A 19,047-nucleotide genomic window follows, 5' to 3' on the forward strand; every position below is an offset into this window, starting at 1 on the left:
CTCTGGCAGATGGGCTGTGTTAGTCTCTCCCCCTTCTATGGGGCCTCTGGCAAAAAGCAGGCAGGCTGGGATAGTCTCTCCCCCTTCTGTGGGGTCTCTCACAATCACAGGTAGGCTTTCTCTGGTTGTCTCTTCCCTCCTGTGGGGTCTCCGTGAAGCTGGGGTAGGCTTGCAGAGTCTATTCACAAGGGTCTCGCCGAAGCTTGAGATCCCTTGCAGACTACACACCAGAATGAATAGGAGCTCCCAGCATCCACCTCTTAAACTGCTGCAGGACGCTCCCCGGTCGCCTTGGCAACCAGGAGGGGGAAGGGAACACTAGACCCCAGGGAGAATCAGGCTGGTGACAGGGACATCCTAGGGCCAGGGATGATGTCTGCATAGATGAAAAGCAGGTTGGGAGGTGTGCAGAGAGCTCCCACCAGCTGACCAGGAGGGAGGGGACCCAGAGTAATTTGATTTGGCCATTTGGCCTAGTGACACAGGGAACAATTGGAACAATACAGAGCAGGACACTGAGGGCATGTGATACAAGGCATTAATAAGGGGATTAATAATTGGCACGCTCCCATACCGTGACACCTTCTCTTCAGAGAAGCCTATCCTGCCCCCACCTAATATCTGTACTTTTATTTTCTCCATCAGCCCATCCCCCCAAACTATTACCTTTTGTATCAGTTGACCCTCCATTTTAGATTGTAAGCTCTAACAAGCCGGCCCCCTGATTCCTCCTGTAATGAATTGTATTGGAATTGTCCTGTCTGCCCTCATATAGTATGTAAAGTGATGAGCAAACTGTTGGCTCTATATAAATCCTGTATAATAATAATACATTCCGCTCCGTGTGTGGCTGTTCTCCATCAACAAAAGTTGGCTGTTTCTGTCTCAGGGATATGATGGAAAACATTTGTCCATCAGCATCTGCAGCCACCAGTGTATTCCCAGTGGGAGGGATTCCTCCATTCACATTGTTTGTGTGGAAGGAGAAATCTGAACAAAAGAACTAACAGTGTATGGTCAGCTATAGATTGTTCTGTTCTCTGGATCCAATCAACTGTGGAAGGTTTCCCCCATTCATGACCAGGCCATTTTTACTATTCAGCACTGCACTATTTCACCTGGTAATTGCTCGGTCATGCAACGCTTTACCCAAACAACATTTATATCCTTTATCACACAAATAAAGCTTTCTTTTAGTGGTATTTGATCAGCACTGGGTGTGTTCCATATAAATGAAAAAAGACCAACATTACAAAAAAAAATATTTTCTAACTTCTGTTATAAAAATTATCCAATAAACTCAAATTTCTTCATAAATTTACGCCAAATTGTATTCTGCTCCATGTCTCCGGTAAGAAAAAATCCCAGTAAGTGTATATTGATTGCTGTGTGTGAGTGTTGTAGCGTCTACAAACTATGGGATATATACTGAAATTTACACAGCTTTTACTTTCTGACTACTTATCACATTTCTTGAGGTGCTGCAATACCAAAATAGTACAAACACCCCAAATGACCCCTTTTTGGAAAGTAGAAACCAAAAGGAATATTCTGTTGAATATGGAAGATCTGTCCATGGAAGATTTTATTTTTTTGTCACAAGTTTTTAAAAATGGCAAAAAATGTTTTCCTTTTTTTTAAACATAGTTGCCATTGTAATGATTTACTGCTCACACATGCCATGGGTATATGTGGAATTACACCCCAAAATACATTCTGCTACTTCTCCCGAGTATGGGGGCACCACATGTGAGAGATGTTTTGGCAGTCTAGCTACACACAGGACTCCAAAATCCAATAAGCACCTCCAGGCTTTCAGGGTGTATTTTATTATGCTGCTAATGATGTCCCGGTGGCCCCGCCCCTTACATATTTAAAAACTGTCAAGCCACCTCAGAAGCAGATGGCTGGAAGCCATCGGTGGGAGCAGAGCCTGTTTTTAAATGATTTTTTCAGGTAGCGGCAGCAGCGGTGGTGATGGCGGGCATCATGATTGATGTTGGATCCACTGTGGGGGACATTCTTTTAGTGTTTTAAATAAAGGACTTGTCAGAGACAGACTCCTGTCTTTTTTCACACTACACTTTTTGTTTTTATGTCAATGTGTAGGGGTACCATGTACCCCATACTCATTCAACTGGGGGGCAGGATCTGGGGGCCCCCTTTATAAACAGGGTTTCCAGATTCTAATAAGCCCCCACGGTTGATCACTGATAGTATCATTAGGATCTGTACATTATCTGCATTGTTACCATTGATGTCATTTTTATTATATATTCAGAGTGGAAACCTGAGAGATCCTAAAGTTGAGGTTAAAGAAGAGATAAAAGAGGAGGAGGAGGAGGATGGGGGGATGGAGGAGTCAGAGCTTCTAAAAGAATACAAAGATCTGTACCAGGACACCATGGTGGAGTCATCCAGCTACAGGAACCCATCAGAGAGATGTCCCCGTCCTCTGTATTCCCGGGATTCCACACAGGAAGGTCACACCATCCCTCACCATCATCAGGTAGATGAGGAGCAATCACTGATAGTATCATTAGGATCTGTACATTATCTGCATTGTTACCATTGATGTCATTTTTATTATATATTCAGAGTGAAAACCTGAGAGATCCTAAAGTTGAGGTTAAAGAAGAGATAAAAGAGGAGGAGGATGAGGATGGGGGGATGGAGGAGTCAGAGCTTCTAATAGAACACAAAGATCTGTACCAGGACACCATGGTGGAGTCATCCAGCTACAGGAACCCACCAGAGAGATGTCCCCGTCCTCTGTATTCCCGGGATTCCACACAGGAAGGTCACACCATTCATCACTGTTACAAGGTTGGTGGGATGGAGTATCTAGAACATGGACTTGTAAAGACAATATGTGGAGTTTTTTTATGTGAGCCAATATCTCACAGATGATATTTTCTCTCATTTCCTTGATTTAGAGTGGAGATCCAATCGATATAGAATTTGAGGTGAAAGCAGAAGAAGAAGAGGCGTATGTGAGGGATGATCAGCAGTCTATGGAGGAGGATGGAATAACGGGGACATTTATAGAGGAGGACACTCCTACAGAGATCAGCACAGGTGGGTCATGAACACTAAATCCATTCCTCCACCCATACTGCTCACTGATTGGTCCAGAGTAGGGCGGGGACTGGGTGATATCAGCCTGTAATCCCCTGGTCACTTTCCTGAGCTGTGTTCCCCGTCCTGTATTCCTGGATTTCTCTCGGATAATCTTCCTTCTCTGTGCTGCAGACACAATTTATGTCTCTAGACTGGATTTATGGAGGTTCTGGGGTTCAGCTGGCAGAAATATGTTAATTTTCACCATAGATGTCTATAGACATGTCCAAGATCTCTGACAGAACATTTCTCCCAGGGTTCCTTGCTCTGTTATCTGCTGGCTGTGCCGGGTGGAGGGATATGTCTGTAGTGTCTCATCCCCAAGTCACTGAGTGCAGTCTCAGGAGATGGGAGGCAGCCGTGTGGGATCTCTGCAACTTGGCTACAGTAAATATTTATGTTTCCATTGAATAACCAATATAACAAGTCCTGACCCTTACATTGCATACTCTATGTTGTACATTACATACTCCTGACCCCTGCACTATATACTCTATGTAGTACATTACATACTCCTGACCCCTGCACTATATACTCTATGTTGTACATTACATACTCCTGACCCCTGCACTATATACTCTATGTTGTACATTACATACTCCTGACCCCTGCACTATATACTCTGTTGTACATTACATACTCCTGACCCCTGCACTATATACTCTATGTTGTACATTACATACTCCTGACCCCTGCACTATATACTCTATGTTGTACATTACATACTCCTGACCCCTGCACTATATACTCTATGTTGTACATTACATCCTCCTGACCCCTGCACTATATACTCTATGTTGTACATTACATCCTCCTGACCCCTGCACTATACAGTGGGGAAAATAATTATTTTTTCCCCTGCATATTTTGTAAATTTGCCCACTTACAAAGAAATGAAGGGTATATATTTTTGTCATAAGTGTATTTAAATGATAGAGACAGAATATCAACCAAAAATCCAGAAAAAAAACTATACAAATGTTATAAATGGAGTGTAAAATAAGTATTTGATCCCCAAGCAAAACATGACTTAGTACTTGGTGGAGGAACCCTTGTTGGCGAGCACTGAGGTCAGACGTTTCTTGTAGTCGGTTCCCAGGTTTGCAGACATCTCAGGAGGGATTTTGGTCCACTCTTCTCTACAGATCTTGTCTAAATCCTGAAGGTTTCTTGGCAACTCAAAGTTTCATCTCCCTCCATAAATGTTCTATATGATGAAGGTCTGGAGACTAGGCCACTCCATGACCATAACGTGCTATTTCTTGAGCCCCTCCTTTTGTTGTCTTGGCGGTACGTTTTGGGTCATTGTCATGCTGGAAGACCCATCCACGGCCCATCTTTAGTGTTCTGGCTGAGGGAAGAAGGTTCTAATCCAAGATTTCACAATACATGGCCCCTTCTATTGGCCCCTCAATGCAGCAATGTTGGCCTGAACCTTTAGTAGAGAAACAGCCCCAAAGCATAATGTGTCCACCTCCGTGCTTGACTGTAGGGATGGTGTTCTTAGGGTCATTGTCAGCATTTTACTTCCTTCCAACACGATGAGTCAAGTTAATGCTGTAGAGATCAATTCTCATCTCCTCTGACCACAGCACTCTCTCCCAATCCTTCTCTGAATCATTTAGATGTTCATTGGCAAACTTCAGACAGTCCTGTACATGTACCTTCTAGAGGAGTGGGACCTTGCGGGCACTGCAGGATTTCAGTCCAAGGCAGCGGATTGTATTACCAATGGTTTGGTGACTGTGGTCCCAACTGCCTTGACATCATTCACAAGCTCCACCCAAGAAAGAGATTCTGTGGAAGGTGTCTTTTATACAAATAACGAGTTGTCGTTAGCAGAGCCTTCTTAAATCGACCGGACTGATCTGTGTACCACATGAGCACCTAGCCAGTCTGTGGGAGCCAGAATCATTGTTGGTTGGTGGGGGATCAAATACTTATTTTACTCACTGAACCGCAACTCCATTTATAACATTTGGATTGTTTTTTTTCCGAATTTTTGGTTGATATTCTGTCTCTCTCATTTAAAATACACCTATGATAAAAATGACAGACCCTTCATTTCTCTGTAAGTGGGAAAACGTACACAATCTGCAGGGAGTCAAATCATTATTGTCTCCACTGTATATTCTGTGTTGTACATTACATTATCTGACTGTATAGTCCTAACTTTTGTTTCTGATATAATAACTTGTACATTAAATAGGCCTTACTTCTTTTGCTCCCATTTCCTCCCAGCTGGACATTTTATATCGGATGATGTGATTGGAGCACAGACTTTTACATGGTGATAATAATGTGATAACATCCTCCAACTTTAGACCCTTAAACAGAAAGTGATAATGAGGGAGGAGTCAATACCCCAATGATGGTGGTCTTCAGGATCAGTCCAGTCCTCATCTTGGTTGTTCTCCCCCCATCCTCACTCTCTGACCTCTGGTGGGGCTCAGCCCCGCTGTTCTTCATGACTAAATCATGGAGTAAATAAGGAAGTGCAGTACTTCTTGTGTTAGGAAGATGGTGATGAGTGATAGAGGGGGTGGGGACCCTCGTCCTATAATCCCCTCATCACTGTCCCTCCTATAAAAGACAGTTCTGGTTGTTTCCTCACTCTCTGACTAAGGTCCATGAATAAAGAAATGACCTGGTAGGAGATCAGAGGAGCCATTTCCTAGTTCCCTTGAGGGTGGAATTGTAAGCTCCTCAGAGACCAAGCTGCCTGATGTGGGCGGAGTCCTGGTTTGGGGGAACCAATCAGCTCCTGTCTAGTAATCCTCTTTGTCTCTGTATTTTAGTCCATGGCCGGGAGATGAGGAAAACCTCCGAGGATTGTCTCACTTTGTCTCCAGACTGGAAAGTAGAAGATGAGGACATCACACAGTATAGTCCAGGAGAAAACCCGGCTCCCTCCAATGTCCATCCGGCACCACCCAGTGTAGATGGACCATCGGATTCCTTGTATCCTGAGGAACCTCAGACTGTGCGGGACAGAGCCTGTTTTCCAACAAGGAAGAGGTTCTCCTGTACTGAGTGTGGGAAGAGGTTCCATTCTACATACCATCTTAATGTGCATAAAAGATCTCACACAGGGGAGAAGCCATATTCCTGTCCTGAGTGCGGGAAATGTTTCAGTTCTAAATCCCATCTTAATGGGCATAAAAGATCTCACATGGAGGAGAAGCCGTATTCCTGTCCTGAGTGTGGGAAATGTTTTTCAGTGAAGTCCAATCTTTACAAACATCAGAGATCTCACACAGGGGAGAAGCCGTATTCCTGTCTAGAGTGCGGGAAATGTTTTTCAGAGAAGTCCAATCTTTACACACATCAGAGATCTCACACAGGGGAAAAGCCGTATTCCTGTCCTGAGTGCGGGAAATGTTTTTCAACGAAGACCCATCTGTGCACACATCAGAGATCTCACACGGGGGAGAAGCCGTATTCCTGTTCTGAGTGTGGGAAATGTTTTTCAGTGAAGTCCAGTCTTTACACACATCAGAGATCTCACACGGGGGAGAAGCCGTATTCCTGTCCTGAGTGCGGGAAATGTTTTTCATTGAAGTCCAGTCTTTACACACATCAGAGATCTCACACGGGGGAGAAGCCGTATTCCTGTCCTGAGTGCGGGAAATGTTTTTCAATGAAGTCCCATCTATACACACATCAGAGATCTCACACAGGGGAGAAGGCATATTCCTGTCCTGAGTGCGGGAAATGTTTTACAAGGAAGTCTAATCTTTACAAACATCAGAGATCTCACATGGGGCAGAATCCACTTTCCTGTCCTGAGTGAGGGAAATGTTCCTCACTGAAGTCCTGTCTTCCTGTACATCAGGGGTCCCACACAACCCTGGAGGTGTATTAGTGCCTTGAGTGCGGGAAATGTCTTCTAGATGAATGTTGCTGGACATCCCAGCTCTCATGTGGGGAAGAAGCACACCCTGATATACACCTCAGATATACTCCATGGCTGATCTTCATCATGGAAGAAACAGTTGATAAGGAGATGAGAGGCCCCCAAAGACATGGATGAAGTGCAGTAAATGTCGGGGTGCAGAGTGGTCAGTAGATCCTGGAAATGAAGGACACAACTTCAGCCCTTCTTGGGTGTCGGAGTTGCGTTTCCTGATAATGATATAGCGGGTTACAGAGCTAGAAGCCGGGAGAGCCCAGATCTCGTTATCGGGGAACTTTACACAGACAACAAGAACTTCTGAAGTTGATGTCCTTCATTTCAAGGCTCTACAGAACAGTGGTGACCCCAAAGCGTCTCTCTGTCTTCAGTCCATCCTTCTCCCATCCCCCAACAGGAGGGAAGGAGAACTCCGCCCCAAACTAGGGGGGAACTTTCCTCTCATTATTTCCCTTGGCTTCTGTGTGGGTTTGGGTGGTTGGAGGAGTGCGGCACGAGAGGGAACACAGCTTGTTGTTCTATGTCTACATATGGGGTCTGGGTAGAGGGGATCCACCGGAAAATATTTCTACTCTTTGATTTCGTGCAAATCGTTTCTGTTTTCACTTTGAAGGGCGATATTATGTGTGGTTTTTAAAAGGGATTGGCCCAATAGATACCGCCCCACTTAGAGAATAGATGAACTAATATGACCAGCATTCATTCAGCCATGTCACTGAAAGGATCTAGATAACTTCCATTTTGTATTATGTACGCCATTTTAAGTATTAAGTTAGCTTTTTGTAGAGATATTAGAAGTTTAATGAAACTGTTTTCAGTTGTTCAAGGATGTATCAACAGAAGCTAACACGACCCTGACAATGTCTTTGTCTGTCTGTTTTCTCTAAAAGTTAGACAAAACAATTTGTACCAAGAAATGTATATGTCATGTTTCATGTAGTTAGCTCATGATGGAAAGTTACAAGTTACAGTTTTGAAACTCGCTCCCCCCTCCCTTATGATTATCTGTAGTCTATATAATCTTATTAATGTCTAATAAACTTTGAACATCTCTGAACATTAGCTGTCGTGATTTCCGTGTTCAAGGGGTGTTCCCAGAATTCTGCTGATAAACCAGGAATCTCTCCACAGACCGGGGGTCTCTGAGGGGAAAAGAAAATCATTCCTTTCAGCTGGGGGCTCGTCCGGGATGACCACCCACCTCACTTGGTAAGTAAACCTTTTGTCTTTTTATGACTAAAAGCTCTTTCTTGCCCTGTGTTGAGGGAAGGTCTTGAATCATTCTGTATTGTCTATATAGACCCGTGATAACCTGTAGCTGCTTTTGGTAAAGCAGACTTAACTCTTTGGTAAGAGTTACAAAATAGTGCACTATAATATAAAAAAAAGGTGTTTTGGTAAACACAGTTCTCTGGAAGAACACACTGTTTTTGGTAAAACAGTGAAGAGATAACTTTGGGAAGTTATCAAGAGGTTAATAAGTCTGTGGAGCAGATTCTGGTTTATCTGTCTTTTGCTTTTTCTTTCTGTTGCGTAGAAGTATAAGATAATTTGTTGTGTGGAACAAAATAAGATTTTAAGCTAAAATTGTTTTATCCACTGTCTAAATATGGGTCAAGGAGGTAGTTACCCACCAGGTCCCCCAGAAAAGGGAAAAATTGTAAGGATTATGTTGCTAGAGTTTGTGGAACGGACTATTATTTAATAAATCCCTGGGTGGATTGTATGGCAGGCTGGACAGAAGCTATGGGGAGTACAGACCCATTCCCAAGAAAGGGGGCAAATGATCTTTTTCATACAGACATGGTTAAGGGATTATGTATGGGGGACAAACAAGCCTTTCCTTGGTATGAGGGGGACCCACAATGGGACCAAGCTTATATGAAGAAAGGGGGAGAAAACTGGTTAAAATGGTCACCGTATTGGGTTGATAATAGCAAGGGAAAGTTCAATTTGATTTTCTCTTTAAAACAAAAGAGGAAGTTGAAATTGGATACATTAAAAATATGCCAGGAAAAGCATCAATCTGAAAAGACATGCAGACCCAAGATTGGACTGAAAACAGTTCAGACACCAACCCCACCCCCTCCGTATAATATATATCCTTCATTAAGTGGTTTTAAAAATGCTGCTGATGATGATTTTTTGATTAGTTTGGGGATGATTACTCCCCAGCCTAATGCCCCTCCAGCCCCTGCTCCTGCCCCTGCCCCTCCAGTCCCTGCCCCTGTCCCTGCGCCACTTCCCGTCCCGGATCTACAACCAATACAGCCAGGTCCCTCCACTAGACCCAAACAGATTATTAGTATAAAATCACCAGAGGAGGGTAGCCAAGTTCAAGGCATCCTTACAGAGAATAATGACAACGAAGGAGAGTTGGAATACGAAAAACAGGTAAATATAATAAAATTACAGAAAAAGGATGGTCAATGGAGAAGAAGTGACACCAGTCATAGAAAGGGCAGAGAGGTGCAGGAATTTAGAATGCAGCTTAGATCCATGGATAAGAAACCAGAGGGAAAAAGAGAAGATGAGGGGGCCGTAGGAGAAAAGGAGTTGGCTATATTGACACTACCTTTTCTCACAGCAGGAGAACTAATTCTAAAAAAACCCATAGAATTAGAAGATATTAATAAGATTGTTAAACATTGTCCCAAGCCTACAGTATCTCCTGGAGGTACACTTGCTTATTTAAAAAAGGCATGTTTAGGAAGAAATTACACACAGGAAGATATGAGATTGATCATTGATGGTATTCTGGGAAATAATCCAGTTTGGGATTGGATAAATGTAAAAAGCATTAGTCATATAGAACCAAGTAATACACAGGCTACTGCCTATAAACTGAACACCACAGAAGGTAGAAGAAACTGTTTCTCCTTACAACACACCTATCAATCCTGTTAAGAAGCCGGGTGGCTCTTACAGGTTTGTACAAGATTTGAGGGCCATAAATAATTTGGTGGTTCCATTAGCCCCAATAGTGCCTGATGTGCCATCACTCCTTACCTCCATTCCGTCCGATGCAGAATACTTTACAGTGATTGATTTAACAAATGCATTTTTTTCGGTTCCTGTGGACCACCAGACAAGGGCGCTATTTGTATTTATATTCTGAAAATTGCCAGATGACCTGGTGTAGAATGCCTAGGGCTATGTAGATATGTTTGCAGTCTACTCACTTGCCCTCCAGACCACACTGAGGTCCTGGACCCCTCCCAATGGTTCGGTCCTCATTATATATGTGGATGACCTATTGATTTGTAGTTCAAGTCAGGAGGCCAGTCAGGAGGATAGTTGGTCTCTGTTAGAATGGTTGTCAGGGAATGGTCACAAAGCATCTAAAAAGAAATTGCAATGGTGCCAAAAACAGGTTGAATACCTTGGTTTTATTCTAAGTCATGGTGAGAGGAATGTCAGTCACAAAAGAGCTGCGGCTCTCGTGGGTCTGCCCCGCCCACAAACGAAAAAGGACATGCTAACTTTTCTTGGTATGATTGGTTACTGTCGCCAATGGATACCTGATTGTTCATTCTATGATCACACTCTGAGGTCTGCCACACTTTCAGAATCACCTGACATTCTCACATGGTCAAATGAAATGGTTGATGCCTTGTGTACTTGAAGAATGCTATGGTAACGGCCCCTGGTCTTGGACTACCTGATTATAAGAAAATGTTTCATCTGTATGCTAGGGAAAATTGTACAACCATGGCGGGGGTCCTGGCTCAGGAACATGGAGGCAAGCTCCGCCCTGTAGCTTTTTTTTCCAAAGTAGTGCCAACTCAGGTTCAGGGCATGCCTGCTTGTCTGAGAGCTGTTGCATCGTGCGCAATTCTGGTGGGGATGGTTATTTCTTTCACATTGGGACATGAAACTACCCTACACACCACACACCAAGTGTCCTTACTACTGAAAAACATACACACTCAACACATGTCAGCACAAAGGTTGAGCGGATATGAAGTGATTCTTCTATCTGATCCCAACTTGATTATTAAATATTCTTCAGCAAATTCAGGTCCTACTCCAATTTTGAATGCCCTACTGGGGCTAAAGGGGGAACAGGATGAAGTGGCACCAGAACACAATTGTATAACCCACATACAGCAAGACACTTCCCCTAGGTCCGACATGTCAGCTGTGGCTCTTGATGGGGCCCCAGATGTGTTTGTAGATGGCTCATGTTCTAGGCCAAATGATAATACTTACCATGCAGGATATGGCATTGTGCAACTTCCTGACAAAATACTCGAGGCAAAGCCAATTCCATATCAGTCAGCCCAAGCAGCCGAACTGATTGCCCTTACAAGAGCATGTCAATTATTTGCAGGACAGGATGTCAACATTTACACAGACTCCAAGTACGCCCATGGTGCTGTACATGATTTTGGGGTCATTTGGGAGAGAAGAGGATTCATTGCTGCTGATGGCAAAACCATATCTCACTCTTCCTTGATGTCTGATCTACTCAAAGCCATACAGTTACCAAAAACATTAGCCATTCTACATTGCAGGGCACATACAAATCGCAGAGATCATATTGTCAAAGGAAATGCATTAGCAGATAAGGTAGCAAAGGAAGCCGCATTACAACAGGTGGCCAGTGAGCAGATGCCTTTGCTCACTTCAGGCATCACAACCACCCCACATGACCAGATGTATGCAGATTTACAGAAATTTGCTACGAAAATCGATTTAGCAGACTGGGATGGTTCTGGAGCACAACTAGATCCAGCTTCTGGTCTAGTGTGCTTAGAGGGGAAACCATGCATTCCCATGTCAAGTGCCCCATTGTTCATTGCACAGTACCACGGTCTAGGACATAGAGGATGGAAAACAACATGTGAAACATTATTGCAGGATTTTTACATTACAGGTTTATCTAGGTTGGTGAAAGAATATGTTTCTAGGTGCATTACATGTATAAGGAACAATCCACAGAACCCAAAGAAATCACAACACCAGCATCTAGTGTACCCAACTACACCTTTCACCCATTTACAAATAGATTTTACCCACATGCCAAAAACAGGACAATCAAGGATAAGTTGAGGAAGGCCACTGGAGGAACCTATACCCACTGGAAGAAGATGTTACCTGCAATTCTAGCAGAGGTAAGAATGACACCTAATAAGACTACAGGGTTATCTCCTTTTGAAATATTAATGGGAAGACCGTTCCCCACTCCTTGGGCTAGACAGCCACTTATGTTAGAAAGAGGGGACCTTGACCTGGTACAACAAGAATATGTGAAAAAATTGATTCAAACTTTAGATCAGATTGAAAGAAATGTTGCTCGCACCTCTCCTTTATTTTTCAGGAACCAACCCACCTTTTCCAAGTGGGAGATGTCGTAGTGGTCCGCCAACTCGCTAAAGACAAGAAGCAAGGCTACCCCTTTGGACCACCTACTACGGTGATAGCGGTTACCAGAACGGCTGTTCTGGTGGAGAATTCCCAGTCCTGGATTCATGCTAGTCGAGTGAAGAAGGTGAACCAAACACCTGAGAAACATGAGATGGAAAAAGGAGGTGAAGTATGAGAGAAAAATCCTCGAAGAGTGGGTGAAGTAAGTGAAAAAGGCCCTGAAGATGAAATTTTTTACTGCCCCTCATGGTGCTTTGAAACTCTGGGTCCTATTGGGCACACTGACTGTGCTCTTTTTCCTGCCAGTATGGATCCTAACTAACTGTATTTATCACCCTGAGGACTTGGGCCTAATAAAAGGTATCTGTGGTCAAGGACTAGATTTAAATGAGACCCAGATAACCAAAAGTGAAAGAAAGTCAAAAAGAAAGTTTTGAAGAGAACAATCCTTTTTCAGGAAAAATGTTGATGATGCAGTTTAAATATGCTTATGCTCAAAAGTCAGGTTATGATAAATGTTGGATATGTAGTAAGTTACATCCTAGCACATTGGAAATTCCTCTTCTGGCCGCTCCAGTCAAAATATTTTTGTTAATAAAAGGGAATGTAAGTATTGGTTTGACCAATATTACTTCTAATGCCGCCATATCTTTTCCAACTCTGGGAGTCACTCAACTCCCCGATTGGTGTTTTAGACTGGGGAATACTTCTCACAAGGGAAGGGGAATGTGCTCTCAGTCCATATTAAACATATCTGATCCTGGAAGGAGGGATGGAACTTCTTCTGTGAAACTCTGGCAAGTAAATGGTAAAACCCTGAATGAAAGTTTAGAAGGGATACAAGATAATGTGGGGAAAACTATGTTTGGAAAAGTTTTTATTTTACACTTGTTGTCACCCCTGAATTTCATTCTGCAATACAAAAATTGCCGATCTCCTTGGGAAACAATACCTATATCTGTTGTGGTAAGATCTGTTACCCTTGGATACCGAGTAATGTCCAGGGCTGGTGCTATGTAGCCCAATTAGTGCCAATTATGGCAGCTATAGACCAAAAGGAACACCAGGTAAAAGCCAGTACATACCCAAAATACCAACTAACTGAGACAGAGAAGGGAAACCAAACAAGAAAAGGTAGATCTATTCTCTACAGGGGATAAGGTTTGGTCATGGTTCCCTACCTACACGGGATGGGGAATAACACTCATGAACAAAATAAATAATTACACAAACATTATTGATGATATACTGGAGAGGAACTCTAAGGACATGGGGTTGCTAAATACTGAGACCAGAGCTATTAGAGAACAGCTGGAGATGCAAGAATTAGCTATTGAAAGCATGAGTGCTGCTCTGACAGGTCTGTGTGAGATGACAGAGGATTCTGAATGTTGTACTTGGATATATAATACCACAATGACTGTTCCAGATTATTATGAAATAATAAAGCAACACAGGGAACAGGTAGAAGGTTTGATGGAAGAAGCTAGAGCTATAGGAAAAGATGGATGGACTCCTTTTGATTGGTTAGGATCAGGATTTGGTTCCATCTTTTCATGGAAGAAAGGTATCGCTGTAAGCATAGTCATGATATTGCTTTTTGTTTTATCTTTATATCTATGTTTTAAATGCTCATTATATTGCATTGCTAGAGCTACCAAGCCGCAGAATACAAATGAAGGTTATCTAGCTATGTACAGAAAGATGAATGAAGTAAAGAATTGAGATCATGTTCATGATCTTAGAGGGGATTGAAAGGATCTAGATAACTTCCATTTTGTATTATGTACGCCATTTTAAGTATTAAGTTAGCTTTTTGTAGAGATATTAGAAGTTTAATGAAACTGTTTTCAGTTGTTCAAGGATGTATCAACAGAAGCTAACACGACCCTGACAATGTCTTTGTCTGTCTGTTTTCTCTAAAAGTTAGACAAAACAATTTGTACCAAGAAATGTATATGTCATGTTTCATGTAGTTAGCTCATGATGGAAAGTTACAAGTTACAGTTTTGAAACTCGCTCCCCCCTCCCTTATGATTATCTGTAGTCTATATAATCTTATTAATGTCTAATAAACTTTGAACATCTCTGAACATTAGCTGTCGTGATTTCCGTGTTCAAGGGGTGTTCCCAGAATTCTGCTGATAAACCAGGAATCTCTCCACAGACCGGGGGTCTCTGAGGGGAAAAGAAAATCATTCCTTTCAGTCACATGTTGGGATCTTTTCTACAATACTTTGTTATAATAATGGAACACGTTGTGTATTGTATTGTACACCAATAATAATGACTCCGCCCCCACATTCCAGACAAGGGATCTCCCTGACCAATCGGATTCCTTCATTTGTTATTTCCTGATTCTATGATTACAATCTTGTTAGAAGTAAAACTATAATAAAGAATTTATTGAGTGAAAAGAATTGTGTGTGTCGGGGCCATGATGGGGATCTTTGGGGCCCAAACATTTCTCACAGGAGACACTTTACAAGCCTTTACAGGTCATCCAGTTTCTGGTTCACCATGAATAATGGCCCAGAGTGCAGGGGTCAGGAGACTACTTCATACAGCCCTGCAAACAACGTGCAGTGGTCAGGAGTTACATCCCAGAGTACAGAGTGTAGTGGTCAGGAGTATGTGATTTACATCCCAGAGTATAGAGTGCAGTGGTCAGGAGTATGTGATTTCCATCCCAGAGTACAGAGTGCAGTGGTCAGGAGTATGTGATTTACATCCCAGAGTACAGAGTGTAGTGGTCAGGAGATGTGATTTCCATCACAGAGTACAGAGTGTAGTGGTCAGGAGTATGTGATTTACATCCCAGAGTGCAGTGGTCAGGAGTATGTGATTTACATCCCAGAGTACAGAATGTAGTGGTCAGGAGTATGTGATTTACATCCCAGAGTACAGAACATAGTGGTCAGGAGTATGTGATTTCCATCTCCGAGTACAGAGTGTAGTGGTCAGGAGTATGTGATTTACATCCCAGAGTACAGAGTGTAGTGGTCAGGAGTATGTGATTTACATCCCAGAGTACAGAGTGCAGTGGTCAGGAGTATGTGATTTACATCCCAGTGTACAGAGTGTAGTGGTCAGGAGTATGTGATTTACATCCCAGAGTACAGAGTGTAGTGGTCAGGAGTATGTGATTTACATCCCAGAGTACAGAATGTAGTGGTCAGCAGTATGTGATTTACATCCCAGAGTACAGAGTGCAGTGGTCAGGAGTATGTGATTTACATCCCAGAGTACAAAGTGCAGTGGTCAGGAGTATGTGATTTACATCCCAGAGTACAAAGTGCAGTGGTCAGGAGTATGTGATTTACATCCCAGAGTAGAGAGTGTAGTGGTCAGGAGTATATGATATACAGAGTGAAGTAGGCAGATGTAGTATGTGATGTACAGCGCACAGTGGGTAACATTGTGTCTTATACAGCCTCAGCAAAAAGAGTGCAGTGGTTAGGAACATTTCACATACAGCCCATCATACAGAGTGCAGTGGTCAGGAGCATATCATATACAGCTCTGTGTACAGAGTGCAGTGGTCAGGAGTATATCTTAGGCCTGTGTACAGAGTGCAGTTGTTAGGATCCGCCAGGTGGTGCCTCTGGCTGCCCACTTGACAGACCTACCCAAAGCGTGGAGTCTAAGTCCCGGTCTGTGCTTTCACCAGGGCCCCTGATGGTGGGGATGGACTTGAAACAGACCAGGACCAGGTCACGACCTCTGAGCAGGCCCACCAGTGGCAGAGGGAACCTCCGGGGATGTATTGGTACCGGGAGAGCCAGATGTGAGGAGGCCGGCAGGACCTAGCAGGATGGATCACGAGTAGTGGGCCCGTGGGGTAGGCGAGGTACAGAATCGGCAGGCGGAGAATCGTCAGGTCACACGCAGGGTCAGCAGGATAAGTCAGTCCGTAGATAGGTCAAGCAAGCCGGGGGTCAGGATGGGAGAAGGCAGAGTAGTCAGGAACAATCCGGGTCAAACACAGGAGAATGCAGAGTAGTCAGGACAATCTGGGTCAAATACAGGAGAATGCAGAGTAGTCAGGACAATCCGGGTCAAATACAGGAGAAGGCAGCGTAGTCAGGGTTAATCAGGGTCAAAAACACAGGTACAGGACTCAGGAACTCAGATAGACCTTGTGGCGATCAGTGACAGTGCAGGGCATCTTTAAATATTGTGCCCTGCACTGTCATTGGCCGCCCGGGAAGCGCCCCCGGGCTGTCATTGGCTGCCCGAGGCGCGCCCGCGGCTCCCACTGCGCATATGCGGCGTCCTGTCATCTGCGGCTCGCCGGGACCTGGTGCTTGTGTCCCGGCGTGAGCCGTCGCCAGCGCGCATGCGCCGGCCGACAGGACGCCGCGATCCCTGACAGCAGTGGTCAGGGTTAGATCTTAGGCCTGTGTACAGAGCACAGTGGTCAGGAACATGTCATATACAGCTTTGTGTAGAGTGCATTGGTAAGGAGTATATCATATACATATCTGTGTACAGAGTGCAGTGGTCAGGAGTATATCTTAGGCCTGTGTACAGAGTGCATTGGTCAGGAGTATGTCATATACAGCCCTGTGTACAGAGTGCAGTGGTCAGGAGTATATCTTAGGCCTGTGTACAGAGTGCAGTGGTCAGGAGTATATCTTAGGCCTGTGTACAGAGCGCAGTGGTCAGGAGTACATCTTAGGCCTGTGTATAGAGCGCAGTGGTCAGGAACATGTCATATACTGCCCTGTATATATTGTGCAGTGGTCAGGAGTATGTCATATACTGCCCAGCATGCATAGTACAATGGTCAGGATGTTGTGGTATACAGCCCGGTATACAGAGTACACTGGTGAAGAATATAAACCCTTGTAAGGAATGCAGGTATCCAGCGACAGCCGGGATGACCAGATCGGTGGGCTATGCCTAAGAAATGTGGAATAAGACGGAGTAGGAGGATTGCGATTACAGGGGGTGTAAAGTCAGAAGTAGAGATGAGCGAATCGAAGTAGGCGAAGTGGAATTCGTTTCGAATATTGGAAAAATTTCGATTCGCGCCGAATCCGAAAATTAGCATACTTCGGATGCGCAAATCGAAATTTTTCCTAAAATGGCGGCGACATGTGCGGCTACGGAGCGGGGATGTCTGGGAAGGCGCGCAGACAAGGCGCGCTGACCCATAATGCATTCATTAATGACATGTGATCGCATTAGCCAATCAGCAGCCAGCCAGCCAGCACTGTGTAATGGTCGAGCTATAAATGGCGGCCATTTTAGAATTCTCCATTTGCCTCCAGTCATTCAAGAGAGGCAGACCGCTCTGTATTAGGGAGAGAGTTAGGGCCACAGAAACGTTACTTAGGGACAGAGAAACGTTACTTAGGGACAGAGAAACGTTACTTAGGGCCACAGAAACGTTACTTAGGGACAGAGAAACGTTACTTAGGGCCACAGAAACGTTACTTAGGGACAGAGAAACGTTACTTAGGGCCACAGAAACGTTACTTAGGGACAGAGAAACGTTACTTAGGGCCACAGAAACGTTATTTAGGGACAGAGAAAAGTTACTTAGGGCCAAAGAAACGTTACTTAGGGACAGAGAATCGTTACTTAGGGCCACAGAAACGTTACTTAGGGACACAGAATTGTTACTGAGGGCCACAGAACCGTTACTTAGGGCCACAGAAACGTTACTTAGGGCCACAGAATTGTTACTCAGGGACAGACGCAGAATTGTTACTGAGGGACACAGAATTGTTACTGAGGGCCACAGAACCGTTACTTAGGGCCACAGAAACGTTACTCAGGGACACAGAATTGTTACTGAGGGCCACAGAACCGTTACTTAGGGCCACAGAAACGTTACTTAGGGCCACAGAATTGTTACTCAGGGACAGACACAGAATTGTTACTGAGGGACACAGAATTGTTACTGAGGGCCACAGAACCGTTACTTAGGGCCACAGAAACGTTACTTAGGGCCACAGAAACGTTACTCAGGGACACAGAATTGTTACTGAGGGCCACAGAACCGTTACTTAGGGCCACAGAAACGTTACTTAGGGCCACAGAATTGTTACTCAGGGACAGACACAGAATTGTTACTGAGGGACACAGAATTGTTACTGAGGGCCACAGAACCGTTACTTAGGGCCACAGAAACGTTACTCAGGGACACAGAATTGTTACTGAGGGCCACAGAACCGTTACTTAGGGCCACAGAAACGTTACTTAGGGCCACAGAATTGTTACTCAGGGACAGACACAGAATTGTTACTGAGGGACACAGAATTGTTACTGAGGGCCACAGAACCGTTACTTAGGGCCACAGAAACGTTACTCAGGGACACAGAATTGTTACTGAGGGCCACAGAAACGTTACTTAAGGACACAGAATTGTTACTCAGGGACAGACACAGAATTGTTACTCCGGGACACAGAATTGTTACTGAGGGACACAGAACCGTTACTTAGGGCCACAGAAACGTTACTCAGGGACACAGAATTGTTACTGAGGGCCACAGAACCGTTACTTAGGGCCACAGAAACGTTACTTAGGGACACAGAATTGTTACTCAGGGACAGACACAGAATTGTTACTCCGGGACACAGAATTGTTACTGAGGGACACAGAACCGTTACTTAGGGCCACAGAATTGTTACTC

At 44.1% G+C, this 19,047-nt stretch overlaps 2 protein-coding genes across 2 annotated transcripts in view; both read left to right on the top strand.

Moving 5' to 3' along the window:
* Positions 1 to 19,047, top strand: part of LOC149461839 (uncharacterized) — a 108,145-nt gene that overhangs the window by 46,389 nt on the left and 42,709 nt on the right. Inside the window, exon 5 of the mRNA XM_089677717.1 lies at positions 6,139 to 6,880. Coding sequence (XP_089533843.1) covers positions 6,139 to 6,880 — 742 coding nt within the window. The remainder of the gene's footprint in view (positions 1 to 6,138; positions 6,881 to 19,047) is intronic.
* LOC149461840 (uncharacterized) lies at positions 2,354 to 2,910 on the top strand. The gene is made up of 2 exons (XM_089677695.1): positions 2,354 to 2,509; positions 2,599 to 2,910. The coding sequence occupies exons 1-2, from the start codon at positions 2,354 to 2,356 to the stop codon at positions 2,908 to 2,910; spliced, it is 468 nt and encodes a 155-aa protein (XP_089533821.1).

The sequence above is a fragment of the Staurois parvus genome, unplaced genomic scaffold, assembly GCF_062004578.1.
Source record: "Staurois parvus isolate SC_StPar_1 unplaced genomic scaffold, SC_StPar_1.0 ptg000191l, whole genome shotgun sequence".
Taxonomy (NCBI): Eukaryota; Metazoa; Chordata; class Amphibia; order Anura; family Ranidae; genus Staurois; species Staurois parvus.

Excerpts from the sequence above, each read along its gene's own strand:
- LOC149461840 (XM_089677695.1), top strand. The coding sequence starts at position 2,354 with ATGGAGGAGTCAGAGCTTCTAAAAGAATACAAAGATCTGTACCAGGAC. Across the intron at positions 2,510-2,598 it reads CCATCCCTCACCATCATCAG|AGTGAAAACCTGAGAGATCC; the intron begins GTAGATGAGGAG and ends TTATATATTCAG.